The sequence below is a fragment of the Vanellus vanellus genome (genome assembly GCF_965231255.1).
Source record: "Vanellus vanellus genome assembly, chromosome: 2".
NCBI classification, from domain to species: Eukaryota; Metazoa; Chordata; class Aves; order Charadriiformes; family Charadriidae; genus Vanellus; species Vanellus vanellus.
The window spans coordinates 124,112,248-124,139,118 of record NC_138906.1 but is presented as its reverse complement, the minus strand read 5'-3'; the positions used below and the strand labels follow the sequence as shown (position 1 = coordinate 124,139,118).

The 26,871-nt window shown below is 37.8% G+C and overlaps 1 protein-coding gene across 1 annotated transcript in view; it reads left to right on the top strand.

Moving 5' to 3' along the window:
• The window catches only part of PRKDC (protein kinase, DNA-activated, catalytic subunit), a gene marked incomplete at its 5' end in the record, with an annotated part of 88,385 nt that overhangs the window by 40,970 nt on the left and 20,544 nt on the right, over window positions 1-26,871 (top strand). The window contains 27 exons of the mRNA XM_082479176.1: window positions 136-208; window positions 429-577; window positions 1,800-1,937; window positions 2,141-2,260; window positions 3,226-3,369; window positions 3,588-3,739; window positions 4,352-4,483; window positions 4,920-5,031; window positions 6,451-6,575; window positions 6,668-6,817; window positions 7,254-7,427; window positions 8,307-8,405; window positions 9,057-9,267; window positions 9,831-10,020; window positions 10,400-10,615; window positions 11,897-12,009; window positions 13,896-14,027; window positions 15,215-15,394; window positions 18,753-18,961; window positions 19,414-19,552; window positions 20,142-20,330; window positions 20,842-21,066; window positions 21,704-21,812; window positions 22,521-22,632; window positions 24,223-24,412; window positions 26,183-26,357; window positions 26,445-26,635. Of these exons, the coding sequence (XP_082335302.1) occupies window positions 136-208; window positions 429-577; window positions 1,800-1,937; window positions 2,141-2,260; window positions 3,226-3,369; window positions 3,588-3,739; window positions 4,352-4,483; window positions 4,920-5,031; window positions 6,451-6,575; window positions 6,668-6,817; window positions 7,254-7,427; window positions 8,307-8,405; window positions 9,057-9,267; window positions 9,831-10,020; window positions 10,400-10,615; window positions 11,897-12,009; window positions 13,896-14,027; window positions 15,215-15,394; window positions 18,753-18,961; window positions 19,414-19,552; window positions 20,142-20,330; window positions 20,842-21,066; window positions 21,704-21,812; window positions 22,521-22,632; window positions 24,223-24,412; window positions 26,183-26,357; window positions 26,445-26,635 (4,149 nt within the window). The remainder of the gene's footprint in view (window positions 1-135; window positions 209-428; window positions 578-1,799; window positions 1,938-2,140; window positions 2,261-3,225; window positions 3,370-3,587; window positions 3,740-4,351; window positions 4,484-4,919; window positions 5,032-6,450; window positions 6,576-6,667; window positions 6,818-7,253; window positions 7,428-8,306; window positions 8,406-9,056; window positions 9,268-9,830; window positions 10,021-10,399; window positions 10,616-11,896; window positions 12,010-13,895; window positions 14,028-15,214; window positions 15,395-18,752; window positions 18,962-19,413; window positions 19,553-20,141; window positions 20,331-20,841; window positions 21,067-21,703; window positions 21,813-22,520; window positions 22,633-24,222; window positions 24,413-26,182; window positions 26,358-26,444; window positions 26,636-26,871) is intronic.

Sequence of the window (26,871 nt, the reverse complement as noted above, 5' to 3'; positions counted from 1 at the left end):
CATTTATAGCACGGTATTTACATTCATGTTAAATGGAACAATGTTAAGTTTTTTGGCAGTTCTGTAAATAAATAATTGTAAACAAACTGTAAATTAAAAAAAAATAATTTTCGAACTTTATTTCTTGCTGTTTAGGTGCCTCTGGAAAGGAAGAAGCGGTACATTGCTATTAGAAAAGAAGCCAGGGATGCAGGGAATAGTGATCAGGGTATGAAAGTCATTTATGACTATGAAAAAATGCCTTCTTACCTTCAGACAGTGTTCATTGATGTGTTGCTAATTGGCTTCTACTGTAGCAGGAAAAAATAAAAGCATTCAATGTACTTCATCTAACAACCAATTCCTACCCACCCTCAAGTTTTAGTGGCCAATAAAGGCTTGTTTCTTGTAATTTCCTTCATTGATGGTCTATTTTTTTTCCTATTTAGATGAACCCAAGTATTTAGCTTCTGCATCGTATATGATGGATAGCAGTTTGAGTGAGGAAATGAGTCAGTTTGATTTTTCTACTGGAGTTCAAGGTTTTTCTTACAGCTCCCAAGACGTTACAGCTAGCAGTGCTCGTTTCAGGAGAAAGGTAACTTAGTGACTTGCGTGCTGCGAGAAAGAGCTTTATGCTTTCTAGCAATTGCATACATTTATTGGAGTTGAGAAAGAGAAATCTCTGTTCTCCTATGTTTGTTCTACTTGACTGAGAATGGGTTTCTCCAGAAGATGAGGGAGGGTGACTTCAGCTGTGTTCTGTTGGTCATTTTTCTTCTTCCCTCTCTCCACTGTCTACAGGTGGAGAAAAGCAATGACCTACCTTGGGTTTTTCAAGTTGAGTAAATTGAGTGAAGTCCAGCCTGAGTTGTAAAAAGCATTTGACTTTGAGTGCTCTTAGGATTATCCTGTGATGGTTGTATTTCTGTTAGGCATCTGGTTTCCACATTTTCCTCATCTTTAGGTCTTTAAAGGCACTTGACCAAGCTGATTGTATCAAATGTATGGAACAAGAGATTGAACACTTAATTATTTTTGTATCGCTGTTGTGGCACCTTGTATTTAACTGTGACTCTTGGAAGAACAGCATTTAGTATCTTCCAAGACTTTAAGTTGTGTTCCTTCTGCGGTGAAGAGACATCTCATCAACAGTAATACTGATAGGACAGATATTTGCTATAGAACAGAATGAAAGCTTGTAAAAGTGTCATCGGCACTGAAGATGAAATCTGTCAAAATAACCATTAACATTGGAAGAGAGAAACTGTTTCTGTGTTTTGGAGCAAGGAGGTGTTTTAGCTGCAGTAAGGTTAACCAGAAATGCACTTTCTTTCTGCTTTGTGTAGTAATGTTGTAATTTCTAACTGCAAACGATTTTCTTTTGTGATTTACTCTGTGTAGCAAAAGAGAGAGCTGCTGTGGTTGCTAGTCAGTGTGAAACAACACATCCATAAAAATAGGGCTTTCCCCCTGTGGAAGGTGTTAACACATTCTTTCAGCTGGGAAAAATGAAGTCATTTCTGTGAGGGTCAGCTAACTCTTGCTGCTTCCAGCAGTTGCCACACTTATCCTGGCAGGTAGAAAAATCAAAGTAACATGAAGTTGACATCTGTTGGCACAGAAAGTAAAAGATGTGCACAGCTGGTACATATATTTGGGAGGTGTCTGAACAGCATATTTGATGTATTCCCTGTTGCACACACTGAGCATATAGTCAAATCCGTAAACACAGATAAGATCAGAATGACTCATGGCATTATGATTTAAAAGAAACTACAGTGGTGTTATTAATTATAGTAACTTTTTTTTTTTTTCAGGAGCCCACAGAATACATGGTTTTAAACGATGAGATGGAACTGGAAATGGATGAACTCAACCAACATGAGTGTATGGCTTCTATGACCACTCTGATTAAACATATGCAGAGGAACCAGATCACACCCAAAGTGGAGGAGGCCAGTATTAACCAAAAAGTTGGCATTTTTTCCCTAATTATACCAACGAAAGGGAGTCATGATTGAATCCCTTCATTTATTAATTTTCTTCGCTATGTTATAGTGCGACCTGTGTGGCTCAAGCTGGGGGCTTTTTAGTTTGATAAGCCTGTTTGGTCTAAGAAGTGAGTTGATTTTTTTTGCTCCTCTCTTTTAAATTTCAGGGGACAATTCCAGTAGATCTTCCTCTTTGGATGAAATTTCTGCATGGTAAATTAGGAAACCCATCAGTACCACTGAATATTCGCCTCTTCATAGCAAAGCTTATTGTTAATACTGAGGATGTGAGTAATTTTTTTCTCATATTTTTTTCTGTTAACCTAACAGGTTGTATTATAATATCGACTGTGTAACTCTTGTGGGGTAAAACCACATCACATCAGCTGAGACTTTTGGGGCATTCAGAATTAGTAGTTTGCTGTGATAAAAAGTAGTGCATTCATAGCCGAAAATTCCAGATAGTGCCAGTATTTTGAAGGTAATTTAAATACCTTTTCTCCAAACTCTATTTCTATAAGCAGAGGGTGTCTACAATATCTGTCTTCTGTAAACTATAAGTAATTGATTCATTGATACTAGGCAAGAGGTATGGCTGATTATGTTTGCCATCTTTGCAGGAGCAAATATAATGGGTTTTTTTAGTAGTCACAGATGAGTCTTCTGGAAAACCTTAGAGCTAAATGCTGATGTTCTGGATGCAGAAAGATATTATGATAGCATAATGTGTCTTTGCCTGAGAAGAAATGTTTTCTAACTCTCATTCTTGCGTAAAACATTCTCATATTATTTCATTCAGTGATTTTAAAGTGTAATGTTTCTGTCTGAAATATTCCAGATACAAAATACAAAAAAGCTGAATTTCAAAATTAATTCAAGAAGCTTTAGCACACACTTAATGCTACTTTCTTAGTAAAGCTGTCTGAAATAGGGGGCTAGATGAATGGCATACTCTTTCAAATCTCTTTAGGGACGGGTTTTCTGTGTGAGCGCTGTATTATGTGGGCCCTAGTGAAATAGTTAACTTGATGTGAATACTTGGTTTTAAGGTTTCTATGCAGAAATGAGGAATGTAGATATAGATACTTTTTCTTCTAAAGTTATTTTAAAATTTTTGTGGTTGTTGCTTCAGAAGCGAAGCTAAGTGATAAGAGGTTGATTTAGCAGTCTTACCCATAGTGATTATTGAAAAACAGGTTATTGAACAGTTGGATAATTTGTACTTGATCACTGATTCTCCTGTTTTCCATAGGTTTTCCGACCTTATGCAAAGCAGTGGCTTGGTCCATTGCTGCAGCTTGTTGTTTCTGGGAATAATGGAGGTGAAGGGATTCATTACATGGTAGTGGAAATAGTAGTTACTATCCTCTCCTGGACAAGTGTAACCACTCCCAAAGTAAGGAAATGTGAAATTCATTTTTATTATTACTGCAACTATTTGGTAAGGAGTGAGTGAGTTTGTTGTTATCCACTTGTAATAATTTCCTCCATTAGTCCACTGTTTCTTTTAGGTATTAACTTCAAAAATAGCTTATTTGCTTACTTGCTTTCATAAAACAATGTATGTCTTCGTATTGGTGTCTCTATGTTTCTTTTTGCTCCTGTTCATTGTAGGGGAATATTAAGGATGAGATTTTAGCCAACAGATTGCTTGAATTCTTGATGAAGAATGCCTTTCACCAAAAAAGAGCTGTGTTCAGACACAATCTGGAAATCATAAAGACAGTTATAGAGTGTTGGAAGAACTGTCTCTGCATACCTTACAGGTAAGCATTTAGACAACTGCTTTCTTTTATCAATATTTCAAGAATATAAGTGAACCACTATCAAAGGAGATGAAAAGGTAAATTCAGCTTCAATAGTAAACTTTTTGTCCCTAGACAAAGGGACAAAGTAGAACTCCAGAACTGAGCTCTCCAAAGGTTGTAACTTAATTTGCAAAACAGCAAGAAGAGCGATGGGGAAAACATGTAGAGAATTACAACAACAAAAGCAGGAGTAATCTCTGCAAAGACTTACCTTTTATTTGAAATTTGGGGTATTATCACTGAATATTGGTGTGCTCTTAGTAAGACTTCTGTGATCTGCTGTGCTCCTGAACTTGTTGCAGAGAATTTGTGTGGGCTTACAATCTCTTTTTAGATATTTTTTAGGGTGGGCGGGGGGAAGACTTCTTCATTGAAACTGAATACTTACTTGTTTCTGAACAAGCTTTCTACTGGTTTTGATGTGAGTTTATATGCATATGTACGTATTTGCTGCTGCGTTTGGTGGGGTTGTATGTGTGTATATATCTGTACATACACAGAGAGTGATTTATTGTGTGTATATTATGGATTTTTCATGTCAATCGTTACTTTTATGTTTTTATCCAACAGTTTAATATTTGAAAAGTTTTCTAGTGGAGACTCTGATACAAAAGACAACTCGGTGGGAATTCAGCTGCTGGGAATTGTTCTTGCTAACAATTTACCTCCCTTTGACCCAAAGTGTGAAATAGATCGTGTCAGGTGAGAAATGCAGCTTTTTGGAGAATGATTTTGATATAAGCTTAAGACAGAGAGCAAGTCTAACTTGTCAGCATGAAGTATGGGAGATGGATTGTTCGTTTATTATAATTGTTTGTCCTATCATCCCTTTGCTATTGTCTGTCAGATGTAATGCTTTTGTAGCTGCAAACTGCAGACGGCATTTATTTTCGAAAATATCTAGAAGGATGTAAGCTTTTTTACAGTGGGCCCCAGGGTTGCAATTTCATGGGAATTAACAAAGTCAGGAATTGCCAAGTCAAGGATTTGAGACACTGCAGGTGGAAATCCATGTTGCACTGTATTCAGGTCTTCTAAAAGTAGTCACTATTGCCCTAGGCAGGTCAGGTGAGGTTTTTTTGAGTTAAAAATTGGATGCTGGAGTAGTAGTTTACAGCAGGTCTACCTTTTGTGTTAGGTATTTTCAGGCTTTGACCAGCAACATGGGCTTATTAAAGTATAAAGAAGTTTATGCAGCTGCAGCAGAAGTGTTGGGACTTGCTCTTCGATACATAGCTGAGAGAGAAAATGTAAGTGAACTGTATTGTTTGTTTGACCATTCCTGTCCTAATTCTATGTATGTCTTCTGTATGACTACTCAATTCAGCTGCAAAAATGAATGTATTTAAAACTCAAGAGTTTTTGTCCAACCGATCAAGTTTAAACTTTTAACTCAAGAGGAAAACAGTTTGAGAGCAGAGTTTTTGCCCTGTTCTGGAGCTGACAGGGAACGGTCTCTCTCTGAGGCGTTGTTCAGCTTTTGCTAACCAGCAACACTGGCATGGTACATTTAAAGTTGTTTTTCTTTTTTAAAGGAAAAAAAAATTGCAAGTTGGTAGGTTCGGAGCTACCTTATGAATATCTGTATCTGAGGATGTTTAATAACTTGTAAATTTTGACATAAAATTTAAAGGTATCGTATTTAATTTTGAATCCAGTTATTTTCTAGGTAGTGGACAAGGTGAACACAAAACTGTTACTTACCAAATCCTACAGTACTAGAACTAGGGGACAGTGCTTGATGATCACAGAAATCAGTTTGAGACAGATACTAGAAGTACTTCTTTATGCAACAGTTAGCAAACTTCTGGAATTTGTTGCCAGAAGAGATTCCAAGGGTAAGTAGCATCATCAGGTTCGTTAGGCAAATTCATGCACAAAAAAAAAAATAATCATGAACAGGTTCTAACAACAATAGACAACAATGTACACTCTAAGATCCCTAATCTAATGATGTAAACATGTTGGGTTGTGAGAGAAAAGGAGGACAAAATGCAGCCAGGCTCACGTACTCCCCCTAAATACCATTCTGCAGCTGCTGTTGGACACAAAAATACCAAGGTATGGCCTAGGTGGATTATTAGCCTGACTTTACTTCCCTCCCTACTATTCTTCTTTCCCCACTTAATTGCATTCTGGTTGTTCTTTCACAGTTTGTAGAGCATATTTCATAAATTTAATTCCTGCAGTCTTCTCTTTCACAGTCTTCCAAGTTCCATTATAAGCAGCATTTTGAATAAATAAGTAAAGATGATGCAAATATTTGATCTTATACAAAGCTTATTTCTTGGACGTTAAGTGAAGGTTGCTGATTATTTTTCACCATTTACTAAAATGTCTAGTTTTTTACATTCATTAATTGGAAATCTGCCATATTGAATGAGTAGCTACTTATTTATGTAAGCATACTAAGCGACTCGTATATCAAAATTAAGGCGTTGGTTCCAAACCAATCAAACAAAGCTCACAAATGTATTGTTTAAGCAGACAATCAGGTGTTTCAGCCAGGCCTAGCTGTACAGCAGCCATGAAGCATCATAAATGGCAAGATGGGGTGGGTGGATCTTACCTAGTGAAATGCACTAGAATCAAACAGTACAGCAGAATGATGTGTCATTAAGGTGGTTACGAATTTCATGGCTGCGCTTGTCCTACTTCTTCATTTTCAGGTACTTGAAGATCCAGTTTATGATGGTGTCATAAGACAATTAAAACATCATCAGAACACCCAACAGGATAAGTTTATTCAATGTTTGAATAAAGTTGTTAAGAATTTTCCACCTCTTGCTGACAGGTATGTATAAGTTACATGGTATGTCCATTGTAGATCTAGAGGAATAATAGAAAATAACTTGCTTTTCTTTGTGGGCTTCTGGTTGTGTTAAGGTTTGTGAATGCAGTATTCTTTTTGATACCCAAACTTCATGGTGTGATGAAAACCTACTGTCTGGAAGTAATAATGTGCCGTGCGGAAGAAATACCTGATCTCCACTTACAGTTAAAGAGTAAAGACTTCATCCAGATCATGAATCACAGGTGAGTGATCATGTGATTACAAATGTGGATGCATAGTCTAAACTTTTTGATGACGTTTTCTTTGCTGGCCACATTTTTACCTTCAGAAGTATTTATAATTCGTATTCACTTTGTGGTCACTGCTCTCCTAATTTGAGGTAATGGAATCTGGGAGTTAAGTATTAAGATGGTTGGCTCACTGTGAAAAACAAACAAAAAAACCCTAAATAGCATTAAGGTGAAACACCACTGGGATGTGAATTTCTGTAGTAAGTATTAGTTTAGTTATGTTCTTACTCTTAGGTTGAACTCAAAAGTATTTACCTGAAGCCCTTTATGCAAAACCAAATATTATTGCTAAAACCTAAACTGTTCTTCGGGTTCTGTGTGTAGCAGTGAAGAGAAGAGCAACATAACTATTCTATTTTTTTTTTTTTTCCTCCCCCTCTCTTTTTAGGGATGATGAAAGGCAAAGGGTTTGTTTGGATATAGTGTACAAGATGCTGGCTAAACTAAAACCACTAGAACTTAAAGAACTTCTTCCTGCAGTGACAGGGTTCATTTCTCACCCTTCTGTAATATGTCGACAGCGCATGTATGATATTCTGATGTGGATTTATGATAATTACAGGTGTGTATTCACTGGAGATGTTGTCTTTCTATGGTTTGTCACAGGCAGACTGAAAGTGTTTGTAACATTGCCTTTCAACTTCATCTCCCTCGGTGCAGAATTTTTCCCGTTCTCAGAAGAACGAAGCCTGTGATTTGTCTAAGTAGCTCTGGCCTTTGGTGGCAGTTTTATCGTTTTCACTAAGGGACAAAGACTTAGACCTGAACTTTATCCCAGAACTAGGATGTTGCATCACCACAGCATGATGGCATAAAAGGTCTTAGTTCTGATGCTCCCACTTTTTTTCTTGTTGCCAGAATTGGTAACTAGAAAGATTTGTACGCTAGAGAAATTTGATTGTAAGTAGAAGGTGGGTTAAGGCACTTTGGCATGATCTGGATCCCTTTAATCTGGTCATGTAAAGTTGTTTTTTCTGTTTGACCCCTACAGTAGGGAACAAGTATGTACTCAGATTGACAAGTGCGTTACTGTTGAATCATCTAACTTAGTTGGGTTCTATTATATGATTTTTCCCAAGATAACTATTTGAAGGGATAATTATTGTGAAGAAAAAGTACAGGTAATTTTTACTCCAGTGTTACTTGGTAAAAGCTGATTCTCTTTGCCTTTTTCTCAGTTTTAACCTTGCAAACTCAGAATTACTTCTGTTTGGTCTTTATAGTAAATACCTAACACATATTACTTGGCTTCCTGATTTTTTCTTTTCTAAGTAGTGGAGAGACAAGATATTTTTGGCAATGAAGACCTCATGTTGTGAAAAACATGCAGTATTGTCATGCCAAGTTGAGATTTTTATTTTCTCCCACCATCCTCATCCTCTTATTTTACTATGGATTGTTTGAGATAAGTCATTAAGAGACGTTTTTCTCCTACCATCAGTGATCCAGAAAGCCAAGCAAATGGTGATTCTCAGGAAATACTCAAGCTGGCAAAAGAAATCCTACTTCAAGGACTAATTGATGAGAATGCTGAACTGCAGTGAGTAAACGCTGCTGTGATGGTTGTCTGAAGTAATGAATCCCTAAATTGCTATTTCTTTGTCTATAATAGAAGAGTTGATCCTTAGAGGTTTTTAAAGTAACTTAATATTAAAGAGTAGCAGTGCAGTAACATTATTTCCTTTTCTTCCTATAAGTTAACTTATAAATTGTATCCCATAATGTTAGACCAAATTTGAGTCAACAGACTTCTAAGCCATGGAGAAATTGTTTCAGTATGTTAGGCCTAATTCTGCATTCATGTTCTAGAGTTTTTGAACAACAAGAAAGGCCCTTGGTATACACAAACACACAACAATAGATTTAAATGTTGGAGGATATTGGATTTTTTTAAATTTTTTGGTGAAGCCAAAGATAGAATAGATCTCTGTGCATATCCACCCCCAGCACTTCTCAAGAGGAAAACAACTCAATAGAAATACTGTTTTCAGAGTACACCTTTAATATCAGTTGAATGGCATAGAGCATGGTAGATGAAGGAAGAATCTGGTGTAATACAATGGAGGATCCATGGCATGAAAGGCTTAGTGGAAAGCTTTATAATATTACTGTGTTTTCTTTTCTTTTTTTGATAGTGTTGTGTTTTCTGTTCACAGATAACCAAGAATAACTTTATTTCTTGCTTTTACAGATTAATTGTTAGGAATTTTTGGAGTGACGAGACAAGGTTACCTGCAAATATTCTTGATCGCATGCTGGCATTGTTAAGTTCTTTATATTCCACCAAGATTGAAACACAGTACTTGAGTCTAATCACAAATTTTCTGCTTGAAATGACTAGCAAGAGCCCAGATTATTCTAGAAAAATATTTGAGCATCCACTGTCTGAATGTAAATTTCAGGTGAGTTGTAATGTGTTATCCTGTGTGCAACCATGTGACAAATGCCATTCCTTAATGCAGTTACCACTTGTCCAAGAATAGCGAAGGAGATTTTTGAAAGTGTGTTTTGTACTTCATAGTTAACAGCTGCAATAGTCATGGGTTATGCACAGTATCAGAAGTTTGATTTTGTGGGGGCAATAACTTCTTGCTTTCTTTTCAAAAAAGAAAGATTTAATTAAAATAATTATATACATCAGGTATAGCTGGTGTGTAGAGTACTGAAATACCTAAAAAGGAGTGTAGTGGAGAGAAGCACCATAAGCTGGAGAAAAACTGTGAAGAAACAAGAATACTGGTACAAGAGCTGTGAATCAGTCCTCAGCTGACCAGTGAGCTTTTCCCTGAGCTATGGAGAACTTTTGTAGTTTGGGTTTGTTTTGGTTTTTGTTTTTTTTTATAGTCAGGTTCTGTCCCTATACCTGTTTTATTCTGTACTTGAATTTCTGCCACCCTGTCTCAAGGAAGGAAGGCAAAAAGCCTCCGTTCTTACTGTTCTTATTAAAATCTTTCTGTGTTCGTAGGACTTCGTAATTGATTCCAGCTGGCGTTACCGAAGTACTGTGCTCACACCTATGTTTGTGGAGACTCAAGCTTCTCAGAGTATCCACAGGCATTTATCACAAGAAAGATCTCATTCTGCTTCTGGATCAATTGGTGGTCGAGTGAGGGCTACCCAACGGCAATACGAATTTACACCTACACAGCATGTCAGTAAGTCCACACCACTGTCTTCTGAAATTTTCTTATATGCTATAGGAATGATTTCATTGTCTTTCTTCCTGTTGTATATGAATTTTTAATGTAAAAGTGTAAATGCATTTAATATTTTGTTCTTAAGGGCACCTCGGGGTTTGGGTGGTTTTTTTTTGCATTATGAGAAAATGTCATCCAGTCACATTTTTATTACTCATATATATTTTATGTTCTGCCTGATGTAAAAGAAGTTTCTTTCTTACCTAATAGCTTGATCTGTTCTGCCCATAAACACAGAGAATGATATTTTTGCGGGCAGGAAAATGACCTGCTTCATAGATATTTTCACTTGATTTATATGTGGATACATTACAGTTTTTTTACAATTTTTTTACAGGTGCCAGAAGTACTTTTAATTGGCTAACTGGAAGTAGCATTGACACATTAGCAGAGTATACAGTTCCTTCATCCTCCGAATCCTTGTCTTCATCCATGCTGTTGGTTAACAGACAGAGTGAAAAGTTTAAACAAGCAACCTTTAAACCAGTGGGGCCAGATTTTGGGAAAAAGAGGTTGGGTTTGCCTGGAGATGAGGTGGACAGCAAAACTAAAGGTCTGTAAGCCTTATGATGCAATTTATATAGAAATATTACATTTTTATAGACCATCTTTGTCAGTTATTTGGCTGGTAGTCCATTATCTTTTAAGACATTCTAATCGTGGTTCAACTCGAGGATTTTTCTTTCCAGGAATGTGTGGTGATACCTAATGTGTGGCAAAAAGGTAGAATTGTGCTAGGAATTGCAAAGCTGTATGTTGCTAGATGAAAGAACTGACTGGTTGGAAACCAGCTGGTGTGATCTTTGCCTTCCTACCTCTCCCCAAGACAATCATAGCATGAACGTCAGACAGTTCTGTCCCTTCTGTTTTAAATTTAACTGCTTATCTCTTTAAAGAAGAGATCTCTTTAAACATATTTTTCCCGAACCACTTCAGCTGTGCTGACACAATCTACAACATACTGCAATCTGGCCTTAGAATTACCTGCTATTTTCTGAGAATGCTCCTTCATCCACCCACTTAATAACTGAAAAATATCAGTACTGTTCTGGAATGGCTTAGGCTCCTTCTCCCCATTTCATCTTGCCTACTTTGTTATTAAAATTTTGATGGGAAGGATGAGAGTAGGAGTTCAGGCAGAGAGCTATAAAGGTTGACCTTTTCAATACCTGAGAGCTGTTTCAGGGCAGTTTTGAATGGACCATGCTGAACTGCAGAAACGGAGAGGTCAGCATACCTTCCAGTCGGTCCCTGGTCTTCCACCAGGAAATTGCCACTTAGAGTGGTCTGGTTTAGTTTGCTCCTTTTTCTTTCCTCGGAAATTGACTGAACAGTCTGTAAAGTGTTCTTTCTCCATGACTGCCCTGAGCAGGAGTTGATCCAGTGACAGTTCTGTAATAGTAACTTATAGTACTGTAATTTTTTACCTAATCTTGGAATGTATGTAGCACCTCTTTTATGTAAGGAGCTATATACTTAATGGAATATGGTGCAAATGCCATACTTTCCTTTGAGAGCTTAAAATAAGTCTGTCGTGGGGCAAATTTGTTCATGAATTTTAGCGCCTTTCCCAGTACAATAGTTTGACCCTTATACCTCATCCACCTGCTTAGTTTTTATATAAATGCTTATTACCTATTTTCCTAAAAACACCTTCTTAATTTGCTGTCTTGTTGAGAAGCCTTGCATTGAGTTGTTGGATATGAAATTTAGAAGACTAGCTGGTAAGATAGTAAATACAAAGATTATGTTTGTAATTATGTGATGCTCTTGCCTTAAATCTGAAGTTTGGTTGAGAAAGGAAAACCTGTGGACATGACCGTGTGTTCCCTAGGTGTAGAAGAACGAGCAGAAATTCTAAGACTGCGGAGACGTTTCTTGAAGGACCAAGAGAAACTCAGTTTGATTTATGCTAGAAAAGGTGTGGCTGAACAGAAAAGAGAAAAGGTTTGTCAATTCAAATAAAGTCTAAAACCTTAAGTGCCCGATGCCATTTGCATCTTGTACTTCATCTCCAGAAGTAACTTTGTGAAGAAAGGGTAGGTGTAAGATACTGGTTGCTACTTTAAGAGCTTTAGAGGGTTTTATCTGGAAATCATGCTATTTATGTCCTTAAAGCTAAATGCTGTTACTTAGCACGAGTGAGAAAAGAGTGATAACACTTCCAGTCTACCACTTAGTGTGTGTGAAGGGATTTTATGTGATGGAGCCCCTAACAGCTATGGGAAGCTTTGCAGTTGTCATCCTGGAAACTAGGAGCCTTGAAGCTACAGTACTCTGCAGAAATAGTTGGCGAACGTTATCCAGTGTCTGAAGGTGAACTCAAAAATGTGATAGAGCTGTTGGACTAGCCAAAACTGTTGCGTACTTTTAACCTGAAAGAATGTGAACGGTAATCATTTGCTGAGTGTTTATCAAGGCCAGAAACTTAGTACTATGTGGGTTTCCTGGTTGTGTTATATACTTACAATTAATTTAAGTATTTTTAAGCTTTGTAACATCTTTTCAGAGGTTCCTGTTACTAAAAATAACATACGTTATTGTCCAAAAATGATAGCAGTTAGACTAAGAGCAAGGGAACCCAGGATTGAGAGCTACCACTTTGAGACACTCTTATACTTCTTCGCAGCTGCAGACAACTATGTAAACACGACTTATGTCTGGAAGAACCACACAAACACCTATTTTAGCCGATTTATATTTAATATTTAATTGCAGGCTAAAGCTACCATTTCCTCCCATCCTGCAAGACAGAACCCGTAACGCATTCTGTATAACAGTCCAAAATACAACCACCAAAAAACCCTGTGATACTCCACAATAAAAGATAAAATTTCAAGAGATTTGTTGCGCATAAACACACATGGGACTTGGTGGCTTGCATTAATACCATACCTGATGGGGCAGGAAAAAGTAGGTCCTAAGCAAGAAAGTATTTGGAAAAACTTTAGCAAAGTCCTAATTTCTCCCAGCATATTTCTCAACATTTTTTTTACTTTGAAGTTGTGTAGAAGGAAAATTATGAAGTGTTTATAGAAGAGAAAAAAAAAATGTTCGAGCTTTCTTCTATTTTATTTTTCCATTCTACCAATATCTACCCATTATCTGCTGTTGTTAAAAATAAAATCCCAGCCTCTAAACTTACTGCTGATTTCCTTTTAGCATACCAGTGCTATGAAAAGGAAGAAAGACAGAGGAAGAGATAGGTTTTGTCTATATGTGGTAGTAGCTCTTGTTCAATTTAAATGTGTTCCTCTAAGCCTCAGCAAAAAGCAGGGCAGCTATTTAACAACTGCAGTTTACAACAGTTTTATTACAGTTAGGTTTAAGTTTTACTAGGAATCCATTCTACCAGGCTCATCTTTCTTCCTTCTTCTCCCCATCCCACTGTGTGAAATAAAACACACTAGCTGTAGCAAAGTCATTTTACTTTGCACTTGGGCCAGGCTGAGAACTGTCATGTTATGGACTACTGTGGCTCAGCTGGAAGGCAGTGACTTATTAAACCATAGCAGCTCACTAGCTGTCAGTCATAATCCTTCTCTTTAAAAGTGACTTAAATACTACCTCTGTGGAAGCAGGAACTATAAGGCATTAATTTTAGTAGTCAATGGCTGAAGTAAGTCTATGAACAAGATTTTAGAGTCTTTAATTGACTAAGATAATTTTGTGTTTAACCATATTACAGCTTTATGCGAAATGTATTTGTTTAATAAGCATGGCAAAAGTTTATAAAGCATTTAAAATAAGCAAGAGCATTTCTAATCTAGATACAGCTCTTCCTAAGTAATACAACTTAATTTTTTTTTTTTAACATGGGCAATGCCTTTCAGGAGATGAAATCAGAGCTGAAGATGAAGTATGATGCCCAGGTTACTTTGTACAGAAGTTACCGAGTAGGAGACCTTCCTGACATCCAGATTGAATACTGCAGTCTCATTGCCCCTCTGCAGGGCCTTGCCCAGGTCTGTCTGCTTTTCAAAGGTTGTTTGTGAAGTTTTCTGTTCTTGTCGGGAAAATAATGTGTAGTTGGGCAGCTGCTTTCAAAATTGATTTGTTGTTTTGTAGTCAACTGCTGTGATATGCGTTTAAAGAGTCTGTTTTGAGGGAGGGTTTCTCCTACTACCCCTGAGCTGGTGCAGTGGTGAGAGAAGATGACTTGTACCTTTGCCTCACCTGAGTAGTTGAGTTGGACACTGAGGACCTGAGACATCAGCTGTTGTTCATTGCCTCTGGGTTCCTCTGCTTGAGAAAAAGATGGTCTTGGTCTTTACAGACATTATTGCAAAGGATATCTCACTGTACAGCAACAAAACATCCATTTTTTGTTCTTTTATGTGACTATAGTGGAGTTGTAAAAATACAAATGAAGTTACTGTGTCTAAGAGTGGACTCAGACTACTCAGTAAAGCTGATCCAATACTCCTTTCCCACCTGAAAGCGGTAGAAACTGTAGGCTGAACCTATCCTATTATACGGTGATGGGAAGTCATGGTGTCCCTGATTACCTTTGTATTTAATTTCTTTTGATGTTCCCTTATCTCTCTGTACAGGGAGAAAGTAGCACAGTCATGAGTTATCTGAATAGCATTAGATCAAGAGTTAGACCAAGCTCCAGTTCAATGATAGACCAGGATGCATAGGGTTATGTTACACATACAAATGGGGTTCTGGGTTGAAAAAATGCCTTTAAATCTCAGATGGAACTCTCTGTACAGACAGTCGATCCCTCTGTGTTAGCTCCTTCAGTGTTAGGTCTGGGTCCTCTCACACATTGATGTCTTCTGTTTTTTTTTTCCTGAAACCCTCTGCACTGGCAGTGGTGTCCATAAGATGATATTGGGTATCTGGTTTCTGTAGTGGGAATTGTGCATATGTGAAAATTGTAAATTCCATCCTCTGTACCAACACTCTGGCCTGAAATCTACATTGTCTTGGAGTTTCTTTATGTAGAAGAATTAAGACGGGATTTGAATGGGTAGTACAGTAATTCCTGACATAGGTGTGATGCATGCCAGACTAATTATTCCACTCCCAAAGAGTGTCCACACAGAGATTGGGTACAGGGTGGGTCATATCTCTTAATTTTATTTATTAGTTAGTGTGTCACAGCAAAATTCAGTGGCCTTATTGCTTTTGTTGTAACTTACAGAAAGACCCAACATTTGCCAAGCAGCTTTTCAGCAGTTTATTTGATGGAATTTTTCATGAGGTAGAAAAATCTAAAACTCCTTCCGAGAGAAAAGGCATTATCCAGAAGCTGCTGAATGACTTCAATAATTTCCTGAGTACGAGCCTGTCTTACTTCCCACCATTCATTGCATGCATCCAGGTAAATCTGAATATAACTGAATATAATGAATATAGTAACTGAATGTAATGTCTTTGAATGTGTGATTAACCCAGTGGTAGTGAAGGTTAAATATTGTTACTGAAATTTAGACAAAGATGGAAAGAGAATTGTTAACCAAATAGATATTTCAGGTGATTCTTGTTAAGGTGAACAAGGTAATTTGTGCCTCTGAACTGATTTTTCAAAGTTCCTACAATTTCTGATCTGTAGAGTTTGAGTCACCTTTTAATGTCTTAATTGCAGCAGTAACAAGAAGAGACTTGATTTTATATGAAAGCCACAAGAACAATTGAAAGGGTTATGTGGGTGCCATGTGCTTTTCTTCCTGTTTCTGGGAAGTGCTTACTGAGGAAGACTTTGATGTCTTGAGGATATCAGTAGCTGTCAGTTTGTTGTTAGCACCTCTTATTTATTTTTTTCAAATTAGTCCCCTGATGCAGTTGTCTGGGGATTTTCAGTAATGAGGGAAGAACTCACTCCCACCAAAGGGTGAGTGGGTGCACCACAGCCGTTTCACTGGAAAGGAAACATGAGCCTTTCTGCTATGAGAATATACTGACCTGGAATAGACTGTGAACTTCATCTTTTACCCCAGTTTTCAGGGAGATAAAAAAAAACAAACTTGTCCAAGCACCTGTTACATGCTCATTGTCACTGTATTTAATGTTTCTTGTCAACTTGCTAATCTTAATATTCTGTCTGATTTGTAGCTCTCAAAATAATCTTTTTTGAGTGGTTTCTTTCTGTTATGGAAATGTAAATACTCTGTGACAGTAGATGTCATTCATAATACAGGAGAAATGTCTAGTTTGGACTAGCTTTTTAAACAGTAACAAACTTTGCTTCTTAGTACTTGTATTTACGCATCTGAAAAAATGTAATTTCTTGTTTACTTTTTTCTGTGCAGCTGCATAAAAGGTCAAATGCCATGGGGATTTTTTTTGGGCTGTCTTGGTATTTTTCACGCCAGCATCTTACAATAGCTATCTGTTAATATTCCCTCTTGACGTTACATTTGTTGGTTTACTGTCTTGATATTACTTTTTGTGTTGAATTATGCTGTCTGTTAGACGCCATTAATAACACTGTTGTGTTAGGCTACTTCTTTTCTGAATACACATAAAATGACAACTCAAAAAATAGAAAAGTTAAAATTAGTCAAAAATACGGACTTTGTAAGAGTGATAAGAGCATCTCATTGCCATCCCCATTCAATAACAAAAGAACAGCAGCACAAAGGCAAGCCTCAGCCTGTGGATTTGAGCATCCTGTGTAACGGTGAAGGGCAGTCTTTTCCCCAACAGGGAGCAGAGTTCGTATTGATCAGGAGACAGAGCTGGGAGAGGGGAGAGCGAGAGCACGCAGTGCTGAGACTGTCATTTGGCTCACAAAGGCTGTCCTAATGGCTTGGCCATTTGGAAATACAGCTTCTACTTCCTATATGCCAACAATATAATAAATATTGGCTTATTTCAGAAAGCATTCCTACTTCACTGCCATTTCCTTCTGGTTGTTTGACCTTTTTAGTCTTGTACAGGTTCAAGTCCCGTCAGGAGAGTAACTTGGTGATAAAAGGAGCTGTTTTTGTCTACAGGGGTAATCTTAAAATTGACTATGAGGCTCTGGAATTGGCTTTCAGGACAGATTAAAAACCAGCAGAAATACTAAGAAAGTTGTTAACCCCACAGCAACATAGATACCTGGCCTCTGAAGAACATACAATTGTCTACAAGTATTATAGCTGTCAGGCCAGCTTGGATGCCATTCCTCCTAGTCTCTGAATTTGTGGTGTAAAGGCAGAACGCATTGCATGCAGGGCAAGGAACATCCCCTCTGCTTTCAGAAGATAAGTGATCAAAAGTCACCAAAATGCACTAAATAGATATCTCCTCCGATGTGGGACGATGTCTATAAATTGTGAGTTTGTGAGTTTGAGTTTTCATTCTCTGCTCGTATTTGCAGAGTTCTTGCATTTTTTCCTAGACTTCCTTGAGAAAGAGCTTTTGGTCTACCTTAGCAAGGAGCTATTCTTAAGTTTTCAGACTGTGCAGTTGGCACTGCATCCCAGACACAACCCCTAAAAGCTGACAGTCAAGGAGTGTGTGCCTGTACATAGGAGTGCCTGGGGCATGCATGCAGCTTTGATAGAAGCTGCTAGTTGAAATTGCCTGAATAGTGGGTGAAGCATATGCTAACACCTCATTGGGATCCACTTGGTCTGTAACCCAGGAAGCTACAAGAAGCTGTTCTTTTTCTTTTCTTTTTTTTTTTTTTTTTTTGAGTACACATCTATTGGTGTGTGAATCTCAGCTATACAAATTGCGTGATGTGTTTGCTTATACCAGATGCTTATTCTGCAGGTTTTGTGGTGGTTGCTGTCGGCTGTCGATTAAAGAAGTGTAGCTTGGTTGTTCTCACAGCCTCCTGTTACAATTTCCAAATAGTGATGTTTTTCACTTAGTGTTCTTGAACATACTGTGTTGCAAGAATCAAATTTTTGTCCGAAAACTCAGTGCTGTTTTTTGTAATTTAAGTTATATTACCACTCTTCTACACTGTAGATTTTTTTTTTTTTCTTCCTGTTTAGTTAAGGTATTATTGCAACTTTCTTTTAGGTTCTTCAGTGGAGGGGGGTGGGGGGGAAAGCCTGGTCTGCTTCTTTCCTGATGTATTTACCTGTAATTGGGACAATGATTTAAGTATTCAAAAAAACCTTCAGGTAAACAAGAATGTTTATCCTTGAAAAAGAGGTTACTGTGTAGTTGGACTGATGATAAGTAAGATAAAGATCTGCTTAAAATATTGTCATGTCTTCAAATCAGGCAGGACTAGATAAGTGTAGTATAAATGAGTCTAACAGGAAGCTGTGGTATGCTAAAACTGGGTAAGTGTGTGGCTCGAAAGCCTCCGGCTCAGAGGAGACATTGTAGTTCATCGTGCCTTTGGCTTCTGGCAGGAATGCACTGCTCAATAGGTTAAGTGAAACGCGGCTGTGGTGTAGCAGGCACCACGCTGCCAACAAACAGAAGGAAAGATTGAGGCGCTGAATGTGTTCATCTACCTCTCCCCCACTTCCCACGTGTTTCTGTGACGGAGTTGTCCTGTGCCGTGGAAACAGGCAAAGTAGAGGGGTTATTCTCTACTGTTCTCTGTCCAAAGAGCAACACCACAGAAGGAAAAGCATTCCAGTTTTCCTAGAGTCGGGAACTTCTGGAGATTTAATGGCTCATTTTCAAAGCTTGCTCTATAAGAAGAGGGGTACCAAATGGGTGATCTGTAAAAGGTAACTATCAATGTAGTTTTAGACCAAGTAGACACTCGTCGTTTTCTTTTATAGGAAATGAGTTACCGGCACAGAGAACTACTAGAACTGGATTCATTAAATGTAAGCACAAGCTGCCTTGCAAGCTTACAGCAGCCAGTGGGCATCCTTCTTCTGGAGCATGCCCTGATGGCTCTGTCACCTGAGGAACAGCCCCCGTCCAAGCGGATGCGTGGAAGGACAGAGCTTCCCCCAGATGTGATCAGATGGATTGAACTTGCTAAGTAAATTCTTGTTTGAGACAATTTACTCCCCTTTAGGTTTGCCTTGTGAAGAACTCCACCTTTATGGCTTATGGGATTTCTTTGTTATTCTTTCCCTCTTAGAATTAGGTATGCTTTTAATTTCTTGTCAGTTAATTACTCTCTTTCAGTTAGAGCAGTTACACTTAACAGCTGTGCACCCTGATGATGCTATCAGACTGCTGAAAAACATCTTGTTCATAGCTTTTCAACTGCAGGAGTTTCCACGGTTTGGGTATTACCCTACAAGATGAAGTTCATCTAGTTAAATATATATTTATGATCTTACATAAGAAATACCAATATTTTTTTTTTTACTATTACAAGCCAGAGTATTACTGCGTATTGAATTACTGTTTTTTTAAATAGCTTACGTTTGCATTGACATACCTGTGTTCAACTAATTAAAAGATTTCCCTTTTCAATTTTACTAGGCTCTACCGATCTCTTGGGGATTATGACGTCCTTCGCGGAATTTTCAGTGGTAAGATTGGGACTAAGGAAATTACACAGAAAGCGTTGTTGGCAGAAGCAAGGAGTGATTATGCTGAAGCAGCTAAATATTACGATGAGGTAAAATGACAACAAGATTTTTTTGTTTCATAAATCTCTCATGGCTTAAAACTAATAAACAAAAATTAAACATTTTGAAAAACAGCATATTGTTTAAAATGTCCTTGTGTCTTGTTTGGTTGATGGTTCAGTCTGTAAAGACAGGGGAACAGATGAGCAATCACAACAGAGCAGTAAGCATGATCCTTTTTATGGTTTGCTACAAAGCCTCACACGTGCAGTCACCTAGGCAGACAAGTGAAAAACACCATGGGCACAGTACCACCCCAAGAGAGCAAACTGCATGTGCTCGTGGCAAAGAAAATTTGAATTATAGTGGGTAAAAATTAACAAGGATCTCTTTAACCTTCTTTTAATGTCTTAGCTGTTTAAAAATGCAGGTTTAGTGAAGGTGGCTATCTGAAATTAATTTATATATAAATGCTGACAAGCTTCAATTTTCTGTGTTTAATGTTGCTGTCACATTCTGGTAAATGAACAGATATTTTTATGAGACGATGAATTATTCTTAAGTTCTTGGTGACTTAGAATTGAAACTAGTGTCAGATTCCAGCTGAGAACCTTCCTCCCCCTTAAATTCATTCCCTAGGCACTGTCTAAAGAAGACTGGCAAGATGGGGAGCCAACAGAAGCGGAGAAGGACTTCTGGGAGCTTGCATCTCTGGAATGCTATGACCACCTCACAGAGTGGAAGCCACTGGAGTATTGTGCTACCATTAATATCGATAGTGGAAAACCTCCAGACCTAAGCAAAACATGGAATGATCCTTTTTTTCAGGTTTTTAGAAATCACTTTGTTGATACTGTGCTGTTTTTATCTCTGCAGGGATGTCCTACAGTAATGTGATTGTGGGTGGAAAGAAACCGCATTATTTGGGTTATTTTTGTATGGAAATTAGCAGAGTCTGGTATATAATATAATTGAAGCAATTACTTCTGCTGGTTTTATAGGTAGTTTAATTTTTACCTTGAGTCTATGACTGATTGTACAGCACCAGCTTTATCATCGTCTTCTTGCAGTGTTTTTGTTGCTTTATATTGCTTTTATTTGCTACATGTTTTAAGAGTTACCAAACTACTAGTTTTGAAACTGGTAGAATTTGCTGACAACTTTTTAAGTCTATGAGAAAAGGTTGCTGTGATTTGTTAGTAAACTGGAATTTGTCTAAAGTGAAAACATTTAAGAAAATGGTTCAAAATATTTTTTTAATATATTTGATCTGCCACTGATAACAAAAAAAGTCATCATCTAATATTCCATTCCTAAAGACTAGATTTTCACCTTGTAGGAGACGTATTTGCCTTATATAATACGCAGTAAGTTGAAGTTACTGCTCAGTGGGGAAAATGACCAGACTTTGCTGACTTTTATCGATGAGGCAATGAAGACAGAACAGAAGAAAGCCATTATAGAAATGCATTACAGTCAAGAGCTTAGTCTCCTTTACATCCTGCAAGATGATTTTGACAGAGCCAAATATTACATTAGCAATGGCATGCAGATCTTCATGCAGGTAACAATCTCTGCTGTCTCTGATACGTTTTTTCTGTATAAACTCATGGAACGATGAAACTGTCGTTCCTGTTACTGTTGCTAGATTATACTCTTGAGAGAATCACTTGCCCAAGTACAATGAAATCTAGAAATCTAAGTGCTTTCCAATCATATGGCGAAGCTTCCTTTGAATTCATTGCTTGCAATGATGAGAGTTGAGCCAGCCAGTGGAGTGCATCCTCCCATTTTCATTTGTTTTATTTTGCTGATTTTGTCTATTAGAAATTTTTCAGAGTAATTGTTTGTGCAGATTAATAGCAGTTTTATTTCATTCATCTTTTCAGAAGCTTCCTGTCCCCAGAACAAACTTGGAGAGAATATTACATTGAGAGGTTACAAGTTCGATCCATTACCAAGTTTTGATTAGACTGTAGGGCTATCCTAAAACCTAGGATAGGTTAGGATCCTAGAAGCTAAGATATGCCTCTATGCTTGTCCAAAGCAGTTGCTTTCAGATTACAGGTTACTAGATTATTTGTAAAAGGTTGGGGTTTAGAGCATAATATATAGCAGCATCAGATAAATAGTTTGTAGAGTACCGAATAGAACCATGTTGTAAATTCTGTATGTGAAATCTTCCATTCTCTTCTTTTCAGAACTATTCCAGTATTGATACTTTGTTATATCAAAGTCGAATGACCAAACTTCAGTCTGTACAAGCTTTGACAGAAATACAGGATTTCATCAATTTTATGACCAAGACAAGTAAAGATTTTTTTTTTCTTAAGTGATTTTCTTTCATTGTGTTTAAATAATCGTGGTTTTCTGAACTTTGAATTTCTGTTTCCACACTTAGAGGACTGAACTCCTGTTTGATGGAGCCTACCTCTGCAATTACTTCTTACTGTCTTCTTGACACTAAGGACTGTTGCAGGCATATAAGATAGGCTTGAAAATAATTCTGTGGTCTATTGCAGAGTTTTATTAGCTTAGCAATTGTGATAGGAGTTAAGTATCTTTTAAAAGTGTAAGTAATAGTTTTAAACAAAGATTTTTTGTTGGGTTCACTTTTGTTAGAAAATAGTGGTTAGCAGAGATAAAAGATGGATGCGGTATATATTTTCTACCTACTGAGGTAGGCGTGAAATACAAATTTATCCACATAAACCGAATTGTATATTAAATTTAGTTAACAGTTCCACTATATTCCAGCATATTCCCATATGGAAAGATACCTACCCAGTGGTGATTCTCAGTGATAGTTGACGCTGATGTCCTTACTGAATCTCCTGTGCTTCAGTGATAAACGAAAGCAATATGATCACTAAGTAGTGTATTTAATGCAAGCCCAGAAATGCAAGTGGGTTGTTTTATTGCAGTTTTGTGGTTTGAATGTTAGACTATGGTTGGTTTAGGCTTTTTTCACACTGTTTGGATTTAGATGCATTTAAAGTACTCTTAATTGATTTCTAGGTAACTTAGCTTCACAGGCTTCCCTTAAGAGACTTCTCAGAATTTGGACAAGCAGATATCCAGATGCTAAAATGGATCCTATGAACATCTGGGATGATATCATTACAAATCGGTAAAATTAAATTCCTGGGTTAGCTTTAGTTCTGTCTGCCTGTTGAGTTCTGAGAGGTGCTTTTTCTAATGCTGCCCGTTTTCATACGGGGAGGTTGTTGATTCAGTATATGACTTTTTTTTTTTTTTAACCAGTGTAATAGATTTATCAGTATAACTGCTTTTTGTATGACTAACTTGTAGTGAGAAGCAAAAGGAGGTTGAGAAATGGACAGGGAATAAACCACATTTTGATATGGAAACGTAACTGTTAGTTCAGGCATTTTCGTGCATGAGTGACTACGTGCATTATACAAGCTAGCCCACTTCAGCAGCCCTTAAACACATCCACTTGTAATTGAGCAGATCAGCTACATTTAGTTCAACAAAACACCACCCAAAAGGCCAGTCTGTTATGGCTAAAAATACTTATCTAATTTGTAGGCAGTTCCAAAGTTAGGGAGTGTACAAAATAAGCCCAGCCCTGTCACTATCAGTGCTTCACATGTTTATAGGAAAGTTAATGACCAGTGCTGTAATTAGAGGCTTCTGCTGTGTGACTGTTGCTAGAAAGAACAAAGGCTCTCCAGAGACTGCTTTGGATTAGCTCTGAAGAAGCTGGAATGCTTTTTTGAATTTGAAAGTTTTCTGTCCTTCCTGTGGTATCTATCTTCATCCCAATCTTGCAGTGTGTGTCTAGATTCGTTCTTCTTTTCTGGGGGACAACTGCTTCAACAGCTCTGCTGATACTAAAATAAATTACAGAGCACAGTGGGTATCTCTGGGTGTCAGGAAAGCATGGCTACAGAAGAGCTTATTGCAATTAAATATTAGGCAGAATTACATGCAATGGCTTACTCCTTTACGAAGTCTCAAAACATTTATGAATTGAAAGGTTGTAAGTGTCTTGAATACTTTTATATGCTTTTAGAAAACCTTTGCCTCATCTTAAATGAATGGCAAAGGATGTGCCTTTATTGAGCGCCTACCCCTATTCCAGACTGCAGTGCTTTCCCCTGCATTGAATAACGGTCTACATAATGGGAGATGCTATTAAATTAGATAAGATTAGTTGTAGAGTGAAAGGGATTTAGCACCGATTCATGGAAATTCCCTTTCAAAAGTTGAGTATGGTCACTGGTCTTTTCTGCAATGCAAATTTCCTTGTTTACATGTGTTGGTGTCATATATATATATATACACAATGACACCAACAATGTTTACGTGTGTTGGTGTCATATATACAGACATACACACTGTATAAACTGTTTGCACTTCTGTCAAGTTAGACAACAAATTATGGCCTGGTCAACTTCGAGGTTGTAGTTAGGATTTTAAAAGAACAAACTGAGAAAAAAATCCTACTCTATAATGGACATTTTCTAATACGTGATCTCATTGATTCAAGATCCTAGAATGCTGTCAGGGTCAACATGTCCCGTGTTGTGACTTTCGAGACTCTGAGGACTATGGTTAGCCCTTGCTAAAGGTGATTGCTATGGCTTGCCATTTTTTATCAGCTTTGTTTACTGTTAGACAGATCAACACTTCTGAATGTTCGTTCTCTTGCATGCATACCGGAGTGATTTGTACTTCTGTTGTCATTATGCAGGTGTTTCTTTCTTGACAAACTCCAGGAGAAACTTCTCTGTGATCAGTCCAACGATAGTATGGAGGTGGATGAAGAATATGATGCTGGTGAAAAAATGGAAGTGGATCAACAGGATGAAGACATTTACTCAATGATTAAAAGCTGCAAATTTAACATGAAAATGAAGATGATAGAAAGTGCGAGGAAACAGGTGACTGTACTGTCTGAGAGCTTCCAGTTTTGTAAGAAAATATTTATAAACTACAGCTGGAAAAGCCTCATAGGTGATCTTGGGCACCTTTTTGCCAGGGCAGACCTTGTCTGTCTTGGACCTTGCTGTCCAGGACATTTTGAAAGCTCAGAGAAAGAAAACAAATGGATAAATGTTAATTAGAAACTTGATCATTACTGGAAATGTGCCTAAAGGCCCCTTTGATCACAGATGGTTTCTGACACTCTAAAGGGCAGATAAATAAAGTATCTTGAAATGCTTCAGTCTTTAATGGAAGGGATGCTTGCAACCAAACATTATGCTTCCTCATTTGCAAATAATCTCTTCTGTACAAGAAAACAAATCAAATTCAGATTGAATCTGAATTTGAGTACTGCATCCAGCTCTGGAGTCCCCAACATAAGAAGGACATGGACCTGCTGGAGCGTGTCCAGAGGAGAGCCACAAGGATGATCCAAGGGCTAGAGCACCTCTCCTATGAAGAGAGGCTGAGAGAGTTGGGGCTGTTCAGCCTGGAGAAGAGAAGGCTCCGGGGAGATCTTATTGCGGCCTTCCAGTACCTAAAGGGGGCCTACAGGAGAGCTGGGGAAGGACTTTTTACTAGGGCATGTAACGATAGGATGAGGGGGAATGGCTTTAAACTGGCAGCGGGCAGGATAAGATTAAACCTTAGGAAGAAACTTTTCACTTTGAGGGTGGTAAGTAACTGGAAGAGGTTGCCCAGAGAGGTTGTTGAGGCCCCATCCCTGGAGGTGTTCAAGGCCAGGCTGGAGGTGGCCTTGGGCAACCTGGTCTAGTGGGAGGTGTCCCTGCCTATGGCAGGAGGGTTGGAACTCGATGATCTTCAAGGTCCTTTCCAACCTAAACCATTCTATGAATCAATATAATTTACTTCAATCAGCAATGCTGAAACTTTTTTTTTTATGGTTTTCATTAATGCTGCTAGCTTAACATTTCTATAAAGAACTAACGCTGAGTGACTTAGAAATTTTGGGTTTGGATGTGACTGTTAAAATTACTGAAATGTAGCCATCCTTGATAATGGGCCTTCAGTGTTTAAAGCTTGAGACAAGATGAATAATATTTAAGTCAAGGTCTCCCTCATCTTCTGAGATGCTGCAGAAATCTGCAGTCAGTGACAAAGTTTATTTTAAGCACTGTAATAACCAAATATGACTTTAGTGCTGTGTGGACTATATGCTCTTCTTAAAGATGTAAATGAAAAATAAGATTTCCTTTAATGTTGCTTACATGAAACTTCTCAGAAGAAGAACACAAACAGAAGTTATTTGCTTAATGGTGTTATAAATAAGTTACATTGCCTATATGCATTTGCACTGCAGAACAGTTAATGCCTGTTCAATCATGCAGATAGAATTATTTTAATTTCCTTAGTTTGTCAAACCTTTGTTCTTCTCTTTTTCTTTTCAAATTTCTCCCTTAACACAAATCTGTTTTTGAATATGAGACCCAACGAGGAGTGGACCTCTTCATCTTACTGTAGCTTTACTTGTGTTACCTAAAAACGTTAAGAGACGTTTAGATGCGGTGTTGGGGGATATGATGTAGGGGAGAACTTTGTAGAGTAGGGTAGATGGTTGAACTCGATGATCCCAAGGGTCTCTTCCAACCAAGACAATTCCATGATTCTATGATTCTAAATACTCTCATCCATTAATTTGCTTGCAGAGAGGTTTTATTTCCTCTTTGAATATATTATCTGAAAATTCTGTCTTAATCTGAATATAGAACAGCTTCTCAGTTGCCAAGAAGCTTCTGAAAGACCTACGCAAAGAAGCCAAAACAAGGGAAGACTGGCTGGTGAGGTGGAGTTACGCCTATTGTCGCTTTACACATAGTTGGAGCCGGAACCAGAGTTGTCCTGAACGCATGCTCTCAGTGTTAAGAAACATCTCCCTGCTTGGTAACAGCCTTCTCTTTGCTTCACTTTGTTTATTATACAAAGCAGCTTTGTTGTCAAATTACCAACTTTGTTTTTGAATTCCAACAGAAGATACCAAGTCTGACTATCTTAGCAAGAACATAGTGGCCTTCCGAAACCAGAATCTTCTTCTGGGTACTACGTACCACATCATGGCCAATGCTCTTAGTCAGGATCCAAGATGCCTTGAGAAAATTGAGGAAGAAAAAGCTGGAAAAATATCAGTACTATCAGGAGAAAGTCTTGAGAGTCCTGAAAAGGTAAATAAGAGGGGAAAAGCTTTTAGGTATTTCAGTAGCGTAATCACTGCTTCAATAAGTAGTGATGGATATGGACAGATACAGAGAATGTGAAACCCGTCTGCTATTAGCAGTGATTTGTCCAGGAACACCAGCTAGGGGGAATAAAAAAAAAAAAAAAAAAAACCCAAACAAAACCCAATGTGTTTGCTATTTGTCTGGTTTTTGCTTTCCTGGAGTTCTGCACCACTGTAGCC